Genomic DNA, 23,629 nt, shown 5'->3' on the forward strand with positions numbered 1-23,629 from the left:
CCAACTTTCTTTGTCAAGCAAAATGTGAGAAGAATGAACATACATCCTTTGGAAATTAAGCACACTAACAAATGTGAAGAACATACTAATTTCATACCCTTCTATTTTTTGGGCCAGCTGACAGTATTATACAGTTCTTAAAATGTGAAAGTTCAATGAGCTTCCAGAGCAATTATTTTGCAAAAAGCAACAGTATGTGATCAATAATAGAGAGAGAGAGTTAAGAGGGATCTTGATCAATACCTACAAAGCAGGGATAAAAGATTCATCTCAGTAAACGTAATCGTTATTTTTTCTAGAGCCAGGATTTTGTAGCACGTATTTATCTCAAACTTTTAAAGGCTCAAATTATTTTTCTCTACCTTCTATTTACCCTCAAACACCACGGTTACCCTCAAACACCACCTCAAACGGCACACGATTGAAGTCAACCAAGTTTATGCTTGCACCAATCCAATTTTGGAGGACTCGTTAGAGAAAGGTGTGGTGCATTTTGGTAGAAAGTAATAAGTCATTAGTTTTATTCTAAAGTCACAGATAATTAATTAAGAAGTTCCCTACCAGTATTTCCAGATAGGTTTGTTTGAGTCCTTATTTGTAGTTTTAACAACTTCATCATGTTGAATGCTGCACAGCGGCTACCTTTTGTATGACAGGGAGATACATTTTAATGAAAGAAAAAATGATTGCAGGAAATGGAAGAAAAGGGTTTTTTGCATATTTGGACATATTAAAGCAACAGTATTTTAAATGATAATAAAAGAAATATTTTAATTGACACAAATCGTGATGGAAGCTATAGGTTTATTTATAATTTTCTGTAAATATCTATAAAAAATATTCTGGGTTTTTTGCATGTGAAAAATTCATCCTATTATTTATTGCTAGTAAACTGAAATGCATGAATCTTTCTTATTGCTGTGTTATTTTCCCTCTCTCCCATACCAAATATTCTAGCAATAAAATTCTATTTTTCATTTCTTTCTTCCTTTTCTGTTTTCAATAGCCATGTAGAGCTAGAAGTACAAGGTATGTAAGGTGGGATTTATCTGTCATGACAGGAGACTGTGCCCAAAATTAGACACCTCTGGCCAATAAAGACCAACAGAGTTGAAAGCAGGAGTCAGGTACGTGTCATGCACAAGTCACAATTGCAATCCAAAATCTCCCGTTCAACAGCCACCCAGGACGGACCGCCTTTCACAGTCGGAGTCAGAAAGCCCAAGTCCTCTGTATTTTGGTCTTTTTATTTTGTTATCAAGGACTATTACAGCACAAATGTTTATAAACCTTGTTTAGTATCATCCAGGCAAAATACTATGGTGAATAATAACTCTGAGAGATCAAATGCACACCTTATCTTAGCAGAAAAGTACCTTGCAAATAAATGATAAGCATTTCAGCAGATCACTGCGATTCATTACCTGGACCATTTCTCATTTTCAGATAGAAATGAACGGAAATTATCCAATTTCTCTTTTTATAATAACATCCAATACATTTCGGCACTGGTGAGGCCCCACCTCGAGTACTGCGTTCAGTTTTGGGCCCCTCGCTACAAGAGGGACATTGAGGTGTTGGAGCGTGTCCAGAGAAGGGCTACGAAGCTGGGGAGGGGTCTGGAGGACAAACCTTATGAGGAACGACTGAGGGAGCTGGGGTTGTTTAGCCTGGAGAAGAGGAGGCTGAGGGGAGACCTTATCACCCTCTACAACTACCTGAAAGGAGGTTGTAGAGAGATGGGGGCTGACCTCTTCTCCCTGGTGACAAGTGATAGGACGAGGGGAAACGGGTTCAAGTTATGTCAGGGGAGGTTTAGATTAGATATTAGGAAACATTTTTTCACTGAAAGGGTTATTAAACATTGGAATAGGCTGCCCAGGGAGGTGGTGGATTCACCATCCCTGGAGGTGTTTAAAAAAAGGGTAGATGGGGCACTGAGGGACATGGTTTAGAAGTGGCTCTTGTCAGGGTAGGCTAAAGGTTGGACTCGATGATCTTAAAGGTCCCTTCCAACCTCAACAATTCTATGATTCTATTTAATGTCCAATTTCATACTTCTTCTTGATTTATAGCATTTACCAGGCTAATCAAGCCCCAGCTACTATTATAAAGCAGCCATGATATTAACCCTTTCAAGTGTGGGTGTGCCCCAAGAAGAGCTTTCTTTGCTCGCAGATTATTTTACGTGTGATGCTGAACATATCAGGCTTTGAAGTAGAATGCATTTCCCCAATACATCCTTAGTCAGGAACACCAGATCATTTCCTATTTCCTGTAGATACTATGTACACACTATGAGTATACATATGTGCTAAGACCACTGGGCAAAGGGAAAGTATCCCATCTAGAAATATTTTTGTGTAAAAAAGATCTTTAACTAGGATCTAAACTAATGTTTTGGTCTCTGCTACTACAACAGATCAAAGGGAATGAAGTGGAAAACCAGAATCCGATCTTAGGCTCTCTGTGGCCCATGTCACAAGTAATCAATAGATTACTGTTCAAATTACTCAAACGCTTAATCACAGTGATCTCTAATGTGCTTGACCAAACTTGAAATTGCTGATAGTTATTTACAGCAGCTAAATGTCTTACAGCTGAAGCTAAAACTCTGCCTCTTCCTCTGTCTTCCTGGATCACTTGTTACCCATCTACTGGTGGACAGAGAGTGACTGACAGCCATGCGGTTTCCTACCCAAGTCAACCCTAAAATACTATTTTTCCGTCACGCTCAGAGTACTGTGTGGCAGAAAGGATGGAGCTCATCGGCAAAGCTCTGTGTCTTTAAGATAACGCTCCTTTGATAATCATGGGACAGTGCCTTCTCTAAGTCATTGTTTCAGACTGTCTGTGAACTCGCACAAACGCTTCCTTGTTAGTTTTATTTGAATAATTTTCAAGGCATTCTTTGCAATTGTGAAACTTATGTTTTAAATAGGAATGCGGATTTTGTGACCTAAGAGTCTGCACATAAATCAGTAACATCCTAATGCTGAGGAGAGCCTGGGGGTCAGCAATGTGGTTTCTCATGTATATGCATTTAGTGTTTGTTAGTGCAGGAACATTCAAACTATCATTGGTGTAAAAGATGCTAGGCAAAATGTTGTCGTTTAGATGTCCACAGGGACAGGTAGTTGGCCAACTAAGGACAGCAGTAACTTTAAAATAACTGTAGCATTAATGGTTAAACTTGTTACATTAAATTTCAGGTGTTTCTGGATTTCAGAGGGTTTCGTTAGGATTTAAAAGACTTTCCAGGCAAAGACAGTGTGCTCTCTGTTGAAAGTTAAAAGTAACTCAGTGGGCTGAAGCGGCTTGGCTGAAATTGGGCTCTTAACAGGAATGTTTATTGCAGCATGATTTAAAATACTTACTGTACTCTGGCTAAAGAGGAATATGACCCTGGAAACAAAGAAAGAGCTTTGTTTATTGGAGCTATTTCTGTTACTGAGAGGGGATACCAGTTAGATGGATTATGAGTAATCTAAAACCAAAACAAAATAATAAACAGTACAAAGGGCACAGAAATATAACAGTACTTGAAAACATACTGCCTTTAATTGAACTGTTCGTCTCTATGTTGTGGTCACTCGCAAATTACAGTTGAAGGTACTTAGGCTGACATTCTGCTTTCAATAGTAAATCAACAGATCCTTCACCTTCACTAAATTGTTTTCCAGGACTCTAGAGGAAATATGACCCAAAGGAATATGGTTCTAAAAGAGAGAATGTGCCAAGGCCAGGAGAAAACATTTAATTAAACCTCCTTTTCCAAACTGACCTTCCTTCCTCTTGACAAACGGTGAAAAGAAAATGTGTTCAAAGGAATACAAGCAAAACAAGCAAGAAGGTTCGTAATAATTTATAACTATTGAATTACGAACCATCTGAAGATATGAACACATGCTCTTGGTTGTTGAATTCAGAGTATCTCAAGGACTAGCTATGTTTCAGGAGGGATAATCCTTGTGCGCCTGTGTGAGGCTGAAAGAGGAAAGCTAAGATGCATTCACTCAGAGTAAACTTTCCACTCAATTTAGGAATAAATGAGGAGCAGCAGAGATCAAACTCCTACAGGAATCTAGTTCATAACAAATGACTGTAAGGAGATGTACTATCTCATGCTCTTTATGAGCAGAGAAGAATTCAGCAATGAAGTACAATATTTCTGATGAGCCTCTTCCTAACCGGGCAACAGGATCGCTCCTCCTCGCCTCTGCTGACTGCAGCCTCTTGCCTGGATCAGCTGTCAGGACACCATTCTTTCCAGTGCCATAGTCATGTCTCACCCCAGCAAGATTAGAGAAGGCATTGCACCATTTAGCGTCGCATGAAGCTGTCTAAATCAAACTTTTGAAAGTGACTTAGGAGCTTCAGCTCCATTGAATTTCAATGTATTTGACTTTTCTAAGCTGCATTTGACTATAGGACTTTGCAATATGGCGTAGAACATGTGTTTAAGACTTACTATTATTTGTTTTACGATTTGTGAATTTACAAGATACAGTTACTTTATCACTCTGAAAGTTTTAATACAGTTAGAAGAGACTCAAGATTCTCACTATTTTTATTTACAGTAAGAGATAGCATCTCAGGAGCTGAGGGGGCTCAGTCACCTGTTGGGAAACAATAAAAAGGGCCCATTAGAGTTTGCTCATAAGGCTCTGGGGCAGCAGCTTGTCAAGCACGTGAAAATGCTTTCTGGTCAACCGAAAGCTGAGACTTGTGTGACCTCTGCCTGAGTTTGCAGTGTTTGACCATCTTCTTAAAGCTCCAGATACCAGCGACAGGCGCTGCCTGTCCTTTACCTGCACAGCAGACTATTGCAGGTTGTGTCCATCCTCAGTATCTGAAAGTTCCTCATTATCAGGTAAAGATGCAGAACCCCAATGTGGATAGTGATGGAAGAAGCCTTACATGAGAGGAATTTTCTGTCAAGTTAAAGGTGAAAATAAGCAGTTTCTGGTAATATCTTAATCACTCAGTACAGTGTTGTTCTATCCTTGTGCCCACAGCACAGCAGATGCTGCAAATAGAGGCTGATATGAAAATTATGAGTTTAACATTGCTTATGTCTCGTTTAGATCACTTTTAAGTGAGTTTGTTATTGTCCAAAGACTTCTTTTTGGCATACATTGTAGGATTAAGCATGGTAACATCGGAGTGCAGTTATATCATTACCTCTCCCATAGATCCCATTCATAGAGATGTCTACAATTGTGGTCTCGAAGAAGATAATATTCTGTTATAACTGATTTGAAAAAAGAGAGCGAATAAAGCCATCCCGATGGTACAAACATACGATGGCAAATCAGAACTTAACTCTGGCAGAGCTCGGAAATACGTCGATTTTTAATAAGACAGACTTGTGTGTCATTATAAAAAAAGGAAGAAAGTATCAGTCTTTCTATATAACTGGAAAAATATAGGCAGCAGGCAGCACCATCCACCTTGTCTAAACCAGTCTGTTAGTCCTTTCATCTAAAGTGCATCCTTTGTTCTGGGGCCGTGGAAAGGGAAGGTTTCTGCTCAGCACCTCCTCTTCTGGAGCCCTGAGGCTCAGTCACGTTTTTACCACCATTTCAGCCCTTGAGATTTCTTACCACAACTGTTGCCTTTCTAGATAAGGCAGAACTCTTTCCAAAGCCCACAATATTGGTTTGGTGTTTTGTTTTGTTTTGTTTCTTTTTTTTTAATTTTAAGGGCCTCTTCTGGGAAGCAGAAAGAACAACTTTGGAAGCTTAAAGTACAGACCAAATCTGATCAAAGCTTCCCACTTGGCAGCAACTGGTGCTACCACTGTGGCATTGTAAACTGTCTTTCTGCAGCATCTCTTTGAACACAGCTGAACACAGGGAATACTACTATAGAGTTTGGGAATAATGAAAAGGCTATTTTTGCTACTGAAATAGTAGTGCTATAATACTGGCCAAGGTCACGTTGTTACTCCAGTTGCTCTATAATAGAGTTCTGTCTTTCAGCAGTCTATAACCAGTTGATACATGGCTGGGATAAGCACAGATTCTTACTCTACCAACCAATTCTTTTTTTGGTAGAAAGCTGTGGTCGCAAGCAGTCAACCCACAGCATTTAGCCCTGCTGCCCACCTGCGTCCCTAATGCCATATTCTGGTAAACATATATACTACATTAGCCTTTGATACTGGAGCAACAGGTTAAAGTGTTGGATGCTGAAGGAATCAAAATTTTGACTTCTTGAAAGAATGGCTTATCCAGGAAACGTTTTCATTGTAAGGGGATATACTAGCATTCTCAATGACATTGAGCTCTGCTGGCTCATGACTTCTGGGTGCTGATGTCGGCTGAACGCTCATTTCCTATTGTATTCAGTGCATTTGCAATATGGCAATAGGTGAGAGTTTAGGAGTTAGCAGTGTTTTGATCTTCCAACTTTTACACCATAACACTGAATAATGTTATAATTTTATGCTTCAGATGTGATATATTCAAATAGTTGGCCTTATTTCAAAAGCATTAACAGCAAAGCCAGATTCTCAAAATGTTTTGGATACAGCCCTGTAACGTTTTTTCCTTTTTTATTTAGAAAATAGTGCTGCGGCCGTATCACGAGGAAACCCCCACAAAAGAATACAGTCTGTTCATGTTTTGTGGTGGAACTTCTAATAGTGGAACAAAAAAACCTCAAAATAAAACTTTAAAAACTTTCTTTAAAAAATTTACTTTGCCAAAATAGCGATATATGAGTTGGTAATTAGGTCTTTCTGCAACTTTTAGTCTGAGTTCTTATGTTCTGTCAGTGTTATTCAGTGCAGATTTACCACCAAAATAGATAAACGTAAACCCCTATAAGGAGTGTATATTTGAGTTGGTTGAATGATTCAGTCTATGAAGAATGAAGGATCCTTGAGACAACTCTTTGTCAGGCTTTGGTGGCTTGATATCAGTGATAGACATATATCTATATGTAATCTGTAAATGATTTTTCCTTTCCTTCATGGCTGTAGATCTGGATGGGGGGTTACTGTATGCTTGAACCTTGCAAATGGCAGATTTTTTTTTCATGCTGATAACAATATTGCTCCTAGTTTACCTCCACTCTAATCCTAGTCAGTCAGCCAGCATCGTGTCTCATACAAAACAGAAAAGGGTCTCCACAGCAATGATATCCCCTTTGCTATGTACTTATTTCAAACAGGTCTGAGGACTCTTAAATTACAGGATGTGAATGCTATCCTCTTGTTATGTGCATTACACTATTTTTTCAGTTATATTTTTTACACTTGATGCATTTCTGGTTTGTGCTCTCAGAGATCACTGACTATATGCCAGTGGAGTGTAAATGAATGACCAGCTGCTGTTCACCATCAGAGACCTTTTGGCTCCATTGATGCAAAGAAAGTTTTGGAAGTGTATAACCTTGACATTTTTAGGTTTAGTTTTGCCTAGATGGTCAAAGAGAAATAGCTGTCAATAGTTATAAAGGTGGAATCTGAACAGTGAAAAGAATAAGCAGAGCTCTGGGAAACCTCTGGAAGCAAATCCAAACATTTGGGTCAAGTAGAAGTTTAGGGAAGGCAACAGTCGCATATTAGAAGAATATTTTGTTTTGATTAATTTCATTTCCTGTGTTGGTGCTTTCTCATAAAAGAGTACAATGAGGAGATGCTCCTGCTGAGAAATTGAGTTTGGACAGTCTTGGTCATCCCCCAAAAATGTGGTATGCCAGGCCTCTGGCATTAGTATTTAGAGAAAGTTAGGAGGTTTGGAACTGAAGTTTTAGGTAGTTTTAGGTGAACTACAGATGGTTAAGTTTTCAAGGGCAGCCAGGCATGTAGACATAGATAGTTTCTAAAATACATACCAAAGGCGATGGCCAGTTAGGCACAATTTCAAAAGTTACTATTCAGTGCTGCTTAGTATTTATTTAGGATACAGAATAAGAATCTTCCTATTCACTGAAGAACTGTTGCAAAGAGATGCACAAGAGTCTGGAAATAATTTGACAAATATTTACACAGGAGGTGATGATAAACAAACAGGACCTGATAGCTAGCGCAATGCCTTTATAGGACATGTTTTATTAGCAGCTTTGTATTTTTGCTGTGCCTGTCAGGAGAATCGTTTATCCCCAAACCTCTCATTGCAGATTTACTGTAAAATGTAGCTCTCTATTTTTAATCAGAGTATGGGGAATGAAGGGAGAGATATATCCAAAAGCATTAGCAAGTAATACTCAGCATCTCTGAAGGCACATTTATTGAATACTTCAATTTGACTGTGAACTCATGCTTAAATGGCTGTCTTTGTTTTGCTGTTGATGTATCATGATATTATTCTCATATACTGATGCAGGTTTATTCATTGTCTGCCAAGAGCAGTATATTGTAGCCCTTTCACATGGGGAGTAAAGGCAATTTTTTCCTAGTTATAACTCTCAGATAAGCCAAAAGATAATGTATTATTTAGGAATGAGGTGCAACCAATTATGTTCTCAGAATGCCAGCTGATAACACTGTTACTGGCTGGGCATATGCCTCTATGCTCAGAAATGTTGTTACTGCGCCAGACAACTGTGAACATTTAAATAAGACTGGATTTTCAGAAAGGAAAGGCTCAACACTTCCCGAAATTCATAATTTATGTTATCTAAAAAAGGAGACAGCTAAAATAAACAAGACATTTCTGAAAATGTATGTCTCATTCTTTTAGAACAAAGTTAAAAAATATTCAGACTTTGCCAAGAGTTTTAAGACTCGTTTTGAAGGCTACTGCGTATGGGTAAGTATACTAGTGAAATAATGAGAACTATTGGTACGGATTTCTTTTAAAACAGTATTTTTACATATAGAGACATGTAGACATAAATTCGGCCATTAGCAGGTCAGATTTCCAAGGCTTTAAGAATCTTTCTTTAGATTCAAGCTATGGCGTAAGTAGGAACACGTGTTTCGATATAATTTCTTTGTTAAATGTAGGGACCTAGAATTGTGAACCTTAATAAACTTGTGTGAACTCCTGGGATCCATTTAAGCTTCTTTTTACAAAAGCTCTCAGCACAGCTGGTCTCTGCAACCTTGTGAGATAGTTTGGTGATATTGCTGCATTGAATGGGAGATACAAACAGAGCCTTTTCCAGTAGTACATGGTTAGTTTTGATAATATATCTTACTATATGTTTTGGCAATAATTTGCAAGTGTTGTATAAGCCATACATATTCCTGGAATAAATCAGCTAGTTATCTCTGAAGACACATCTTCATCTTTTCTCTAAAAATAGAGTGACAGATTATATTTACATTAAGTTGAATTTTAACTGAAAAAAAAGAAATGCAGATCTGATGCTATTGCTGTGAGGAGAGGTGGAATATTATGGAAATTCCAGTTATTATGGAAACAAAGATTGATTTTTCAGAAGACTATTACTACTATTATTTTTAAAAATTGTCATTGTTTTATTCCCTTATACTCTGTTGATATACCAGGAGTCTTGGTCACCATTATGAGAATTTCACAATGTAAATTACAGAGTGTGCAATAAATCATTGAAACATAGTATAATATGCAGAAAATAATATAGAATAAGAAGGCTGTACGGATCTCGAATACTGTCTTTTACCTTGACTAACACTGTAATGCATTATGGTAGAGCAAATGGTAAATATATGTTAGTTATTTGTAATTTATGTTATTTTTACACGTCTTCAACTTAATGGATGATAGATTTATTTATGTTTTAAAACCAAAATGTGGATAAACTCAAGCGCTTATCTCTAGGATAAGACTAACTTGATCAACCTTGAGGAGTTAAGAGTTGCATCTCCTGAACTACTGATAGGAACTGTAACCTTTTGCATATAACTAGAGTGGGCACAAATTAAAATGTATGTGAATAAGATTCAATTCATCCAAATAGTGTCAGAAATCACATTCCTCTTTATTAACCTCTGAATCCCTCCTGTTCAATTAAATACATTACCTGCTGGATAATCATTTTATCATGAAATGGTTAATTGGCAAAGAAAGCACACTCAGCCTTGGACTGTTTTTTGTTTGATCACTGTATTTTTGACTGTTCCTCTCTCCTGAGAAGGTTTACCTATACAGCAACTCGTAGGTTACATAGGGAAATCAAGTGTAGTCACTGTGACCTTAAAGCAGCCATTCATATATTTTTTATTTCCTGTAAGTACTTAATTTCGATATTGTGAGTAACTTTATTTCTAGTTGTTTAGATTAACTGATCTAGCACTGTGCTCTGGATTTGAACAATAGGGTAAATCTGGTTCCCTAAAGCACTGGGGTAAAACACAGAAGGTTTCAAACTGCCCTGGGATGGTGCCTGATATAAGTTCACATCAATCGAACACTTAAGGGCTAGCGTGAGACCAGTCTCCCTCTTCTGTACTTACAGACACAGTTGCAGCATTTCACTGGCTTCACCCCTTTTTTCTGTAATTGATGATATACCAACCCATTCCAATGAGTCTCTTCACAGACAATCTCATAATTTTTGTACTCATAACACAGTTTCCCTTGGCTTTGTGAACGGAATCCCCCAAACTAACATGAAAAATACCATCTCCTTTAATTTTATATAAAAGCAAGTGGATATAGATGCAGCTCAGAATTGCCATTGAGGCACAGCTGCAAACACACTGGAGGTATTACACCAAGCAAGGTGGTGTAATTTGGAGCAGCCCCGTATCACTCAGCAAACCTAAGTCTGCTGGAATCATAGAGGTATCAACTTGCATGTATTACCACCACCTTTGAATACAATAATTTAGCAAAATTACTTAAAAATAAAATGACAAATGCTTGTAGCTAAGGACAAAATTCCATATTGAGGTGTAATAAATTATAAAGACAGTTATATATATTTACTAGAAAGAGAAATCACAGCCTCGAGATATGTTTGTAAAGATGTCTATTTAAAGTTTTATCTCCGTTTGACCACATACTCCCATTTTATGAAGCTGTACATTCTGATGTCAAGAAATCAAATGTGAATTGTGAACCTGTAAGAAAATCTACATGCTGGTTACAAAAACAAATAATTTGATTGGTAAATCTGCCTGGCAGATCTGCTGGGATTTAGATGAGATCTCCAGAGATGACCATTTCAGACCAATTGATGACTGTCTACTTTCAGTGTCTCTGGTAAAATCTATTGTATGAGTGGGTAAAGAAAGAAGGACATGCTTGCATTGAATGGTATAAATAGTTAACATGAGAGTCAGCCCCTTGCTTGCCATCTTGTAAGCCTTCCCACCTCTGGGCAGGACTACGTAGCAGAAGAAATGCCATTGTATCCAACTGAGTTGCTTGTATTAGTGAAAGCACTTGACAATGTTCATTTAAAAATTACCTAAAAAGCTAGACCAGGACAGGCACCCAGTTGACCTAAGTTCTTAGAGTAACCACATGACTACTGCTCACCTCCTTTTTCCCTTACTGTATTCTCAAAATTATTCCTTAATCTCCTATTATAGTAACGCAAACTGATTTGGTCCACAAGATCTAATGAGAATATTCCTCTGCACCCACGTTTCCATTACCATATAGAGCAACTCTGTTGCTGACTGACAGTGAAAAAGTAGCTAATCTCAGAAAGATGGCTGGAAGTGACAGAGTACATCGAAACTGTAATGACCTTGATTGACTTTATGGGACATGAGAGATGTCACGAAAAGAAATCAAACTGTCACAGAAAGAGAAAGCCCCCATATTGCATATGGATGCCTGCATTTTATGTTTATACAGGACACTTGTATGATGGTCCTTATTTTATCTGCAAGCTTTTACCTATGCTCTTTCTTAAAGCTCCAATTTAGTTATCTTCAGCTGGTATTTTATAGCAACAGTCTGACACTGACTCGTTAATTAGACATCATTTGGTAGACAATGAAAGCATATGCTATATATAGAATAAATGATAAGGAATTGTGAATTATAAGCCTGTCTTGATACTGAGGTTTTCTTTGGTGACCTTATGAACCTTGTCAGTCAGCTCTAAATGGATTTTGAAGTAACCAGAACTCAGCAATAGCATTATACTCTTATTGTTAAAAGAGGGGTTTCAAAAAAGCACGCTTAGCAGGACACTACATTTAAATTAGATACTCTTTATTCCAGCTTCCTATTTCCTTCTCTTTTCTCATTTAACCTCCCTTGTCATTTGTTGCTGTCTGTGAATACAAGTGACTATGAGGTAATTTAAAAAAGAATGTAATGAAGGAGCATTTATAAAACAATGAGTAATAAATCAACGGCTGAATGATGCACCAATGCAGGCTGAACTACAGACCAATGCAGGCAGATTTTCTAGTATATTCACATTATAATCAGAAATCCATTATTTATGACAAGTTTGTGTAATGAATAAACATGTTTAGATGAGGGCAAAATCTGCCTTTATAGCTCTTTCTTCAACAGTGAGGAGGACAGTGCTAACACTTATTCACAGTGTTTAAAAGGAACAGTAGTGAAACACACCCTTAGGAAACAGGGATGGATCTGACCTAGGTTCGAATTCCTAAAGAGCTTGGGAAGCACCTGTTCCTTGTGCTCTGGAGCCTCTACCAGGTAGAAAAATACTTCCTTTGTGCTTGTAAAACTCTATTAAAAAGCATAAATAAGCCTTAGAAAGCTATAGGAATTTAGTAACTGATCATAGTGATTGCATTCTAATTTGATGGTTAATATTGTAAAGAGAGTACTAACCTGATCTGAAGCCACGTCAGCATTGGTGTTGTGCCCCCACCAAATACCCAGACTGTGAAAAACACAATAAGCAGTGCTGTTGTAAACATCATTTGTTTGGGTTGGGATTCTGTGTCTCGAATAGCCAATGCAAATGCTATTGCACCACGTAAACCTATAAAAAAAGGACAAGAATGATGAACTTAATGCGAAAGAGAAATAGAATTTTACTCTTTTCAGCCCAAACACAATTCCAAGGGCAGGGGGGGATTTTCCGACCACGATCATACTTATGAAATGCTGAATTGTGCTAATTGAAAGGATGGTGTTTAATGCAAGCGTAAGCAACTTTGCAAAAGTGGACAATGAAACTACTCTTACATTCACATAATAATCACACATTTGTTGTACATCCACTGAATTCTTTGTCTTGAATAATTGCAAATTAAATAGTAATCTGGACTTTATGCATTTAAAAAAAGAAATCTATTCCCTGTGTTGTTTCCCTGATTTCAGTGGGGACTACTCATGAAATCAGGTGGAAGTGAGAAAGAGGTCTGGCATTAAAATCTGTACCCAAATAGGCTACCCATTTCTTGCTTGAAACAACAGAAAATTTCTTTAAAATCTTTGTGTGCTAAGAACAGTCATAAGAGTTACGAATTAAGAACAACGAATGGTTTTTAAAAGATGAGTTTAAGTATTGAAAAAGGGGATGCAGAATAAATGTAGATTCTTAGCTCTTTAGTGTACTTGAAATATTATAACAGTAAAATTATACACCTACAGAGACCAAATAAACAAAAACTTACAAACATGGAGAAAACAGCTAACTGAGTTTAAAAAAAGCCCTATAGGTAGTAATAAGCTAAATAGGTCCTCACAGAGTGACACAATTAAAAAAAGGGGAAAAAAGCCCACTAGTGCCTCCAGCCCTCAGGATGCGTAACACAAATAATACTCTATCTTTTCCAATGCTATTCCTTTATTTAAATTTACTTTATTGTTTTCTAAAAATTTTTTTCCACAAAATAAGTGTAGAGAGCAAGGCCATTATAGGTGTACAACACACAGGGAAGCACAACAAGTACTTTCCAAGTATCGAGAGATTAAACCTAATTATTAAACCTCTTGTAAGGCACTGATAGTATATCCAAAATCATTTAATCAACTGCTAAAAAGCAGCTATTTTTGGAGTTGAACTCTAAAGCTCTTTAAGTTACATAGCTAGAATGTGAATTATTTGGTATAGAAGATGGGCAGTTTACCCAGAGAACAACAGAAAGCTGTTTCTGCAAGGAAGGACCAGGCTGTGGTTGCACCAGCTGAAAATGGGCAGTGGCAGCAGATTTAAAATCTCTGCATTTATGAAAATAACACTGCAGTCAACAAGTGGGCTTGTCCTTGGCTTTGCTTTTCTGTAGAAGACATCTCTGAGGATGTGCCTGCTTTTCTCTTTTCTTGTGAGGAAAAAAATATCATCTCATTTAAAACAAGTATCCAAGAAAGGAATGAACCACTACTGAAATGGTCTTTTTCCAGTGGTTACAGTGGTAATGTAGGTGACTAGCCCAGATGAAATGCTTAAATTATTTGTGACTACATTTTGGTGGAAAACAATGCTGCTTTCCACAACTGCATCAAAATGGTATGTGCAATATTAAATCCTAGAACACCTCTTTTTGTAAGAGGGAATATTAAAAAAATAATTGTTAATTAATATGCTGCTAAGGCTTTCTACTTCTTGAGTGCTGGACTGGGTGTTTCTTCAGTTCAGGGAAATAGTGAATGCCTTCACTACATTTTTCATTTACAAAAGGCTCAACATGGTCTATGAGATCTAATTCAGTTTCAAATAAAACTGTCTCTAAAGTAAAATAAATAAGCAAGCAAAGCTTTTGTTTCCACCTAAAGCAGTGGAAAGCAGCTGAATATAACCTCTGAAATATAAAGACTCAATGAGAAGCAAGGAACGCTATTATATGTATCAAAATACATTGCAGGTAACAACACAACCGAAGGCAGGGAATTTTAACAACTTCAGAAGATGGTAAGATACTGAAATAGACTGAAACAGAAAGTTAGGTTTTCTGTAACACCTCAGGGAAAAACACCAACAGAAAGCAATGGAACGATTGGCTCCAATGGACATTGGTATCTCAGCTACACCTGGAGAGAGCGATGTGATAGAAGAAAAGTGCTCTGATGAACCATTAGAGAGAGATTCTCTCCACTCATCTTTCAGAGATGCCACCCTGACAGCAGCTCTACATCTGTGTTGTGATCCATTAATCCTTTGGGCTCTGTCACAGACTTCCTACCAGATTTTTCTGCTAGCTGTGCCGGCTCTTAGAGATTTATCTTTAAGACATATTCTTCCATGTGTCAGGGCCTCCAAAGAAAACCACCCCAAAGGTTAAGCTTCAGAGGCCCACAAAATAGAAAAGGTGTGTTCTGTGGTTGTTATCTATCCTTTGCTCACACTCCACAAACACGCGTCTCTCCGAACCCCAGCCTCTGAAGAGCCTTTGAGGGCAGTAGTGTTTGTGGGTAGCGTGGAGAGAATCTGCCAGGAAAGGAGACTTTCTGTATGTAGATCGGGTGTTTTGGTTTCAGCTGCAGTTCTCTGCTCTTTTCTTCCTTGCTTTCTATTCTCTTCAGCTGATTTCTTTTCATACCTGTCTTCTTGGAAAAGTTCACTTTGACACTTCCCACCACCATGTATGTGTAAGTGTGCAGATGTAAATGCCTGCACAACAGCTGCCTGTACACAGGCATTCCTTTTTCATTTTTCTTCTGCATTTGTGTTCTACCCTTTCAGACTCCACTGCTGCTGTAATGTCTTATATTAACAGCAATCACACCTGTGCACTGTGTCCCACAAGCCTCTCTCTTGCTGACTTATATGCTGTAGAGAAGAGGAAAGCATAGTAAAAAGTAAATAGAAATCCTGGAATACGAGTGGAAGGTGCATTACTGTACCTGTGAAATAGTCCTCTCCTGGTCAGGGGGCACTGATGCCTAAATATGAAACATATTCTTGCCACTAATAAGTCTACCTGGATCTATTTAGTTTCCTTAGTTTCCTTCCCTTTAAATTTTATTACCAGTTAAAGGCATCATAGCAGGGTCTGAATTGAAATGAGGCGTTTCATGCAGCATAGACCACTAGTGTATAGTGATAGCTCCTTTGTAATTTAAGACATTAAAATATTTCTTTTTCACATGAGCAGAGACTGCTGGCCTGCTCATTTTAGCTGATGTTGAATTTAATTTGAGAAACTCAGCCTTAATTACAAAAGGACTAATCTAGTTTTGATTTGTAATGGAATATTATCAGAATCATGATTAAACATAGATGTAAAGGTGAATTCACCCTCTGTAATGTGTTGTTAGAGGAGTGGCATAAGCAAATGAAGAATGTAATAAATCAAAATGCTACATAATCCACTTCCAAGCTCTAACTCTTCCACCTTTTCTCAAATGTATTAATACTCCTCAAAAAGTAGAATTTAATGACTTCAGTAGAATTCTTTGCGGAGTAAGGTATACTCAAATGCTAATCAACAATATACTTGCCTGACTTTAATTGCTTTTTTCAGACTTTGATATTTATGGCGATTATGGCAGTAAAACTCAGTAAAGCAAGCAGGAAATGTATGTAGCATTTGGTAATGTTAAGATTGAAAACAAAACTATCCCCAAATTTGTTGTTTTCTACATCTTAGTGGGTGATGCTGTGGTGAGTGAAGCTCAGTTTTCCCTGTGATGGACTAGAATCTGATGCTGTACCAGAATATTGCTGCTGATCTTGTGTAGGCAATAAGCATCTTCCTCCAAACTCAAATTCATGGTGTGTTTACCCATATCAGAAACGTGTCTCTCTTCTGGCACTCATTCTCTCTCTGTTTTTCACGATATACAGTATGACCGGTAAATAAGAATGTTACCGGTAACTGAGCACAAATCTTAGTGCATATTAAAAAGCACAATTATACAGAAAATCTACATATCCTAAATGTGACATGTGAAGCTGCTGGCAGTGTGAGAGGCAGTGTATTGATCTACTTGCAGATGATGCTATTTACTTTTTTATAATGTTGTAAAGATATTTTTCTCTACAAAATACAGTCTTTCTTTGAAAACAGTTAAAAATTACTTTTCTGAGTATTTTAACATTTACATTTTAGAAGTTTTCAGTACTACTATTTTCAGTTCTTAGCTGCCAGATTGTACTGGAAAGCTAATGTGTGAGTTCTCATGTTCAGTTGTTGGCTGCAGGCTACTTTCAGCTCTTAGTTTTGTGGAGAATGAAATTTGACTGGAGAAAAAGAGGACAGAAAAGTTGAAGAATAAAATATATTTTGAAAGATTTTTAATTCTATACTTTATCTGATGAAAAATAAAAGCAAAAATGGAGCCCAGAAACTAGATAACTAATGATATGAAGCTATTTTTCATGCTGTTGTCAAGTTGGCCACCTGCTAGCTTTACTAGAGTGATCTACATATATGTCTTACACAGCTAACAATCGTAGGTGAGCAGGAGGTCTGAAAGTCAGTTCCCAATGGATGGATGTCATCATCTCTCACTATAATCTAGCTGGTATTAACTGACATTTTCAGTGGCAGCTTTTATCAGAAGGATTGTATGGATATAGAAATGAACTACTGTGTTGCTCTCTAGAGAAATGGAATTATATAGGCATAAATGAGGCACCATGATGTGGAGTACTCCTGATGAGGGAGCTTGAAATATGGTGTATTGTGCTTTACTTGTTATCTGGCTAAATAGATCAGTATATATCAAGGTTGTCAATCAAGAACTTCTACCTATAAAAATTTGGGATAGGTTTTTGTACAAAACCCAAGAAAATGAAGAAAAAAGTGCTGACTTTCTAATTTTAGAAAATTATTTCATAAATGGCATTGGTGGATCTGTGTTTCTGTCTTTTACTGAACAAATGCTATTAGCTGATAAGTGAGGTTTTTCCTAACTAGCATGAGAATGTCAAGAGGAGGTACTTCTAGCTTGTGCAAGTCCAAAAATACAGAATCCAGCTGAGATTTTGACAGTTCAGGGGATGATGCACAAATCAGAGTAGAACATGGCTCCCTCTTCTGGATTTTTTTTATTTTATTCTACAATGTTAACCAGAGTTAAAAATCAAAAAATCTGAATTTGGAAAATAAAGTACTCAAATATCAGGCTGGAATACGTACGAAAAGGTCTGTGAAATTACAGTCTCATGTTTTGAAGTAAAACTGTTCCTGAAGTTACAGGAATTGCCAAAGTCCATGTCTAATTTGAGTATCAATGCTAACACCTTTTAAGTTGGATATTTGTTTGCTGGTACGTAAGCATACTGTCAGGTATATTACAGGTGCCTCCAAGACAACACAACATAAAAACATGATATTCCCAAATTGTCATGGAAGTGTAGGCAGATGGGGGACAATGGGTTGAAAGATTGGCTTCTTGGGTGGTAGGTTTTCAAAAAGTTAATTAAAATAGGTCCAGAGCACAGTGAGGTTGATAAGAATACATCCATTGGCTTCAGTAGCTTTGAAGAGACTGTCTTGAGTTTTAAAATAATGACTTCTTTGTGATAGATGTGGCTTTTTCTCGTGATAGACGACTATCTTTGTCAGTTGTTAAATACAGACAGGAAAAATACCAAAATAGCACTTACCTGAAAACATCATCATGTGCTGAAAGTTCCTGGGAATCTTTTGTTTTCGACCCAAATTCAAAAGGAAAGAAAGTGGGTATATGTTGCAAGCTCTTGCTACAAAAACTGCCACCTAAAATGTAAGATGTTGAGGAAAATGGTGGAGGAACTACTGACAAAACCAGTTAACTTAAACTCAGTATTTTTCTGAAGTTATTTTAAAAGTGCAATTAAAATGAATATGAGATTATCTTCCTTCATATTTTACATATCAGATCCTTCTGGTTCTAGTTTCATTATAAAACTGTGCAGTGGCAGAGATTGTCTTCCCCAGACATCTGGGTTTTATATTCATCATTACATATCCCACTTCAGTTACTCTACTTTTACTCATCACATTTGTATCACACGTGACTTCATCTTCAGTCCTTCAGTAAAATGCCCGTCATCAATTGCAGAGATGGCATTATCTCCTTGAGCAGCAATTTGCAAAGAATAAATGTGCTTTTGGACATGATTACTTTCTTCTTTCCTGACAATTCATATTGTCTATATCCAACGCTCTTTGCTTTGCTTTTTTTTTTTTTTCCTTTTTCTTTGGACATTTTTCAAAAGGAGTTCTTTATTACTCCTCTGTAGAATGATCACAAAAGTTGCCTTAATTAGAAATAGGAGGCTATTTCAGATTAAAAAAAAAGACAATCAGAGCTCCTTATATATGCTTTTAGCAGGTTCCGTCCTCCCCTTATCTTGTGACTCTTAGTGCACAATTACAGCACTCTTAGTCTGAGACATGCTGTGGGCTATAGAATCGATGAAGTACTTGAGTGGAAATGCCTGGATGTATCACACCTGCTGGGACAAAAGCTGCTTAAAGCTCCTATGGACTTGGGAGAACATGCGTTAGCAGTGGTTGCTTCACGTGGCCTGTGCTCAGCCGTCTGGCGCAACCCTGTTGCAGTCTGTGGGTCCTTAGTGAGAGGAAACAAGAGTGCCTGGTCCCTGCCATGCTCTGCAACACAGACCCCACCTGGGGTGCCGAGTACTGCTCCCACGTTCACCTGCCTTCCCACGCCAGGAGTGCAGGAATCAGGTGCTGGTGGGGTGCAACAGGCTCTTGGGGGTCCTCTCTGCCATCTAAACCCAACCTGTAGCCAAGGGAGCTGTGATGCAGTTCTTATTATTCATTTGGAAATTAGATATAAAAATTACTGCAAGTAAACAGTATGATCCCAACTTTCAAAGCTATTACAATTCATCAAAAAGTGATAAGCAAAGGGCTGCTGCTCTGAGCCAAAAAAATCATTGTGTGAATTGTCAGTATGAAAAGAATCAATGCCACTGTACAAGTAAGCAACAGATTTGTTGAGAAACCATGGCAGAATTAAAGACAGAGTCTTTTCCTACTAATCTCTTAGGCATATGATCATGCAAATCATTTGATGTACACTAGAGGTATCAAATACAAACACAGACAGATTTGAGCAATGCAGAACTGTTTGCTTTTTAAGGACTTAATGTAATTTAAGTAGCTCTGAGGAGTTCTGCTTATGATACCTATGTGCCTGGAGGCAGCTCTACTGTTTGTGGATCTGCACTGGCTGTGGACAGGCAAGAAGATTTTGTGTGCCTGCACCTGTCCCCAGGGATGTGCCCCAATACACACCCCAATTTTCCACCCAACTTGTAAACCAGTGGCAAAAGTTCCCCACCTGGTTTAAAACTATTTGCCTTGTAGCAGATCTGCAAAACAGCAACTGTCAAAAGACCATGTGCTTACACGTATTCAGATGGTTATTGAGATATACGTAATAAAGATGATTGCCTTTGGACATGACAAAAAATTGATTTTTAGCATTTAAGGAACTGATTGGTTTGCTTGATGACATTTTTTTTCACATGGATCACACATTCTTTATATGGATACACAAAAAGATATATACACATACATAGATATATATTACTTTAAAGCAAAGGATACAAATGCACCAAAGATAAAAAGAGGACTGAAGATATGATTTTGAAATGTGAATAGTGCAAGTCCCATGTAGCAGAAGATGACATTCTCAGCCAAAAAATTCATAAACTCGAACAACTTAAACGAGAGAGAAAGAACATAATTATGGCTCACGTCTGTAACTAACTACTGTTTATTACCAAGTTCTCTTGGAATACATAACTGTTTAGATGAACATAAATCACACCTATTTCAAGGGTGGATTTTAAAACCGTCTAATTTGCTATACAGGATATGTAGTGTTTTTTAGCTTTAAAAATTCTAGTTGCTTGCATGTTTTTCTCTGATTTGCGTATGAAAGTTTGATGTAGACAATTGATAAAATATATAAGCAGCCAGTAAGTTATACAAGCTTCAATGCAAACTGCAAGGAAGTAGAGGGAATTTAACTTCACTCGTGTTTACACAGGTGAACCTGGGATATGGCTCAGATCCTGGTGACACAAGTGGCTATGCACGATACAGTACTGGGCTTGGCTACACTAATGCCAACAGAGAAAAAAAATAACTCATGAACAGACTTTTGAGAACCTATGCCTTTAAAATCTAACATTAATATTATCCTGCAGATGAAAACTTTTATTGCACTGTATGGACGTCAATATCAATTACTTATTTCAAACCAAACTATTTAAGATATCATTTAAGCCTAAAATACATGATTACGGTAGGATTTCTTCTGTGAAAAAACAAGTAAAGCCAAAACATTCATTTGCCTTGAGGGTATGTTCTTGATTGCATTTGCAGCTGATGATATAAAAACTAATAAAATAAATTTTCGTATTTATCCACATCTGGAAAAAATCAATCACTGCTGCCAAATAACTACAGAGGAGAGAAAAAGAGGTCTTTTCACTTCTGAAGTCACTTTTGTGCTCAGAAGTCTATGCTAACAAATCCTGATGCAGAATTAGGGCCAAAGTTTGTCAGTCTGCCTACAACCAGTAATATATCACTTTCTGGAATGTTACTATGGAGATACTTTATTCATCCTCAATGGGCTTATGTATTTTTTGTAATATGTTTGTGCTTCTAAAAATAAATATCCAATAACAGTCACTAAGATCTAACAAAGGAAAAATGAGAGCTGTCAGAATCATTATTTAAAACAAATTTCAGAGGCAAAATGGCATAAACCTCAGTAGTATCTGGGAAGATATTTCAGACCCCATGGCAGCACCATCAATTATCCCAAGCACACATTCCATAGCCCCCATTATGTGCTGCAATGCTGAACAACATGAAAACAAACACAAGAAATATTTGTAAGTTAGTAGACTTAAATTATTTAAATTAAATTTAAATGAGACAAACCAGTTGTCAAAAAACCTCAAAATGTGGGATCTGTCAACCCATAGAATTATTATGATAAATCTTTGCATTTCCATTTTGGGAGCAAACATGATCCTACTTCTTTGTGGGAATGTCATCTGACACGTTTTTCTAATGCTTTAAAAAAATGTATCAGGAGTGTAATGATGAGATTTATATATAGAGAGAAAAAAATAAGTATTTGTGTATATATAAAAATCTTACGAGGGAAAGATACTGCTACGAGGTGCACAACTGCATACTTCAGTTGTTGCGGTAAGGTAAAGGTGCTCCAGAGGTTTTAAAGCTGAATAATATTTCACTCTTGATTTACAAAATGTCATTCAAGATTTAAAGAAATGTAAAGTAGATCTACTACTGGTGCATTTTAGAAACACAGTTTCTGAAACTAAAGTTTCTTTCTGCCTACTTGCTAGACGATTACCTCTGGGCTAGTTTCATTCCTTTGTATAGTAAAAATCCAGGTGCTATTTCAATAGCTAATTTTGAGTAGGCTCCTTCCTATTCCTATTCTCTTATGAAAGATTCAGGTCCTTAGAATGGTAAAACTGGCTTGTTAGCTTCATTCGGTCTTCTGTGTTCCCCATATAGTTTGCTCTCTCTTTTAAAAAGTATAGCACTCATATGACACGTTGATTCATGGAGTGCAGCCTATTCAAATTTCTCACCCTGAGTTAACCAAAAGAATATTTAAAAGTATCAACTGTGTCAGAACTAGTTATTGTCACAAAAGAAGTGATATATGAATGCCTTTCCCCAGAACATGGCACTTGTAGATATAATGTAAAACCTACTTGCTGTCCTTCAGACTTCACTTTTATCCCTGTATTCAGTATAGTGTTTGATTTAGTGTTTCTTCAGCGTCTGTGTTTTGTTCAATACTAATACAGAGCCCATGGAGATACTCCATTAAGCACTTAACTGTCAGTTCTGTGGCAGCATAAATCCCATCAGAACAAACCAATTTATTCTAAAGAGATCTTCTGAAAACCATGTTAAGAAACAGCTTCCATAGAAGCATTTTCCCAAATTGTCATTCCTTTCACACAAATATTTCTGTCGCTATTTAAAGATGAGATGTCAAGACCTTTTGATGAGAAGCAGAGGACTAGAAGGAATAGGTTTTCAGCTGGAATTCTTAATTTCCTGTGACACCCAAGGAGTTCCAAGAAGAGCTGCACCTTTAGCTTCTGAAAAACATTAGCTTCTGAAAAACATTCTTTTTTGTCCAAGTGGCCATAAGCCAGGACTACACTATGTCCGTGGTCTGCTTAAGTGCCACTCAAAAATTTCCTTCATTTTGAATAAGGGAATTTTGCAAGTGGGATTACTTGTATGAAAAAAGGAAAAAAAAGTTAGGATTAGAATCCTAGATATTGAGACCTTGGAAGTATTTTGTCTATAACCATAAATTCCCTTCTCTTGCCTCCCACACAGACAACTAATCTCTTTCTACTCTAAATTGGCATTAAAGTGCTCATATGCTGCCATTAGTTTCCCCAAGGCTACCAGAAAATTATACTAGAAACCATTTTAATATACACATAGTAATGACTTTTTTTTGTATAAAACTGAAGAACCTCATTTGTAATGTGCCATTTCTACCTCTCCACGATGTCTATAAATCTGCTTATAGCTTTAAAGTAAGAGTTGTAATAAATCAGCAGTGTCAACACATTGCAGAGTAGAGTAAATCAGCAGTGTCAACACATTGCAGAGTAGAGTATTAATTACAAAAACACCAGTTCAGGACCAGTCTGGGCACTTGGTTTAGGTCTTCAGCTCAGTGAGTTACTGAAACTGGTATTTACTTTGCTTTGATTATTTTCTCTGTAAAAATTGAATATTACAAAAGATTTATACCAAAAATGTCTACTAAAATCAACATAATATTTACGCATTTAAAAACACATTGTTCACCAA

General features: G+C 37.2%; 1 protein-coding gene across 3 annotated transcripts in view; it reads right to left on the reverse strand.

Annotated features, from left to right (window-relative positions):
• The window catches only part of SLC9A9 (solute carrier family 9 member A9), a 213,083-nt gene that overhangs the window by 78,653 nt on the left and 110,801 nt on the right, over positions 1–23,629 (reverse strand). For all 3 annotated transcript variants that reach the window (XM_074590233.1, XM_074590232.1, XM_074590234.1), the window contains exons 10-12: positions 20,339–20,452; positions 18,379–18,490; positions 12,708–12,861 (exon numbers count right to left, since the gene is read on the reverse strand). In XM_074590233.1, coding sequence (XP_074446334.1) covers positions 12,708–12,861; positions 18,379–18,490; positions 20,339–20,452 — 380 coding nt within the window. The remainder of the gene's footprint in view (positions 1–12,707; positions 12,862–18,378; positions 18,491–20,338; positions 20,453–23,629) is intronic.

This window comes from Larus michahellis, chromosome 6, assembly GCF_964199755.1.
Source record: "Larus michahellis chromosome 6, bLarMic1.1, whole genome shotgun sequence".
Classification (NCBI taxonomy): domain Eukaryota; kingdom Metazoa; phylum Chordata; class Aves; order Charadriiformes; family Laridae; genus Larus; species Larus michahellis.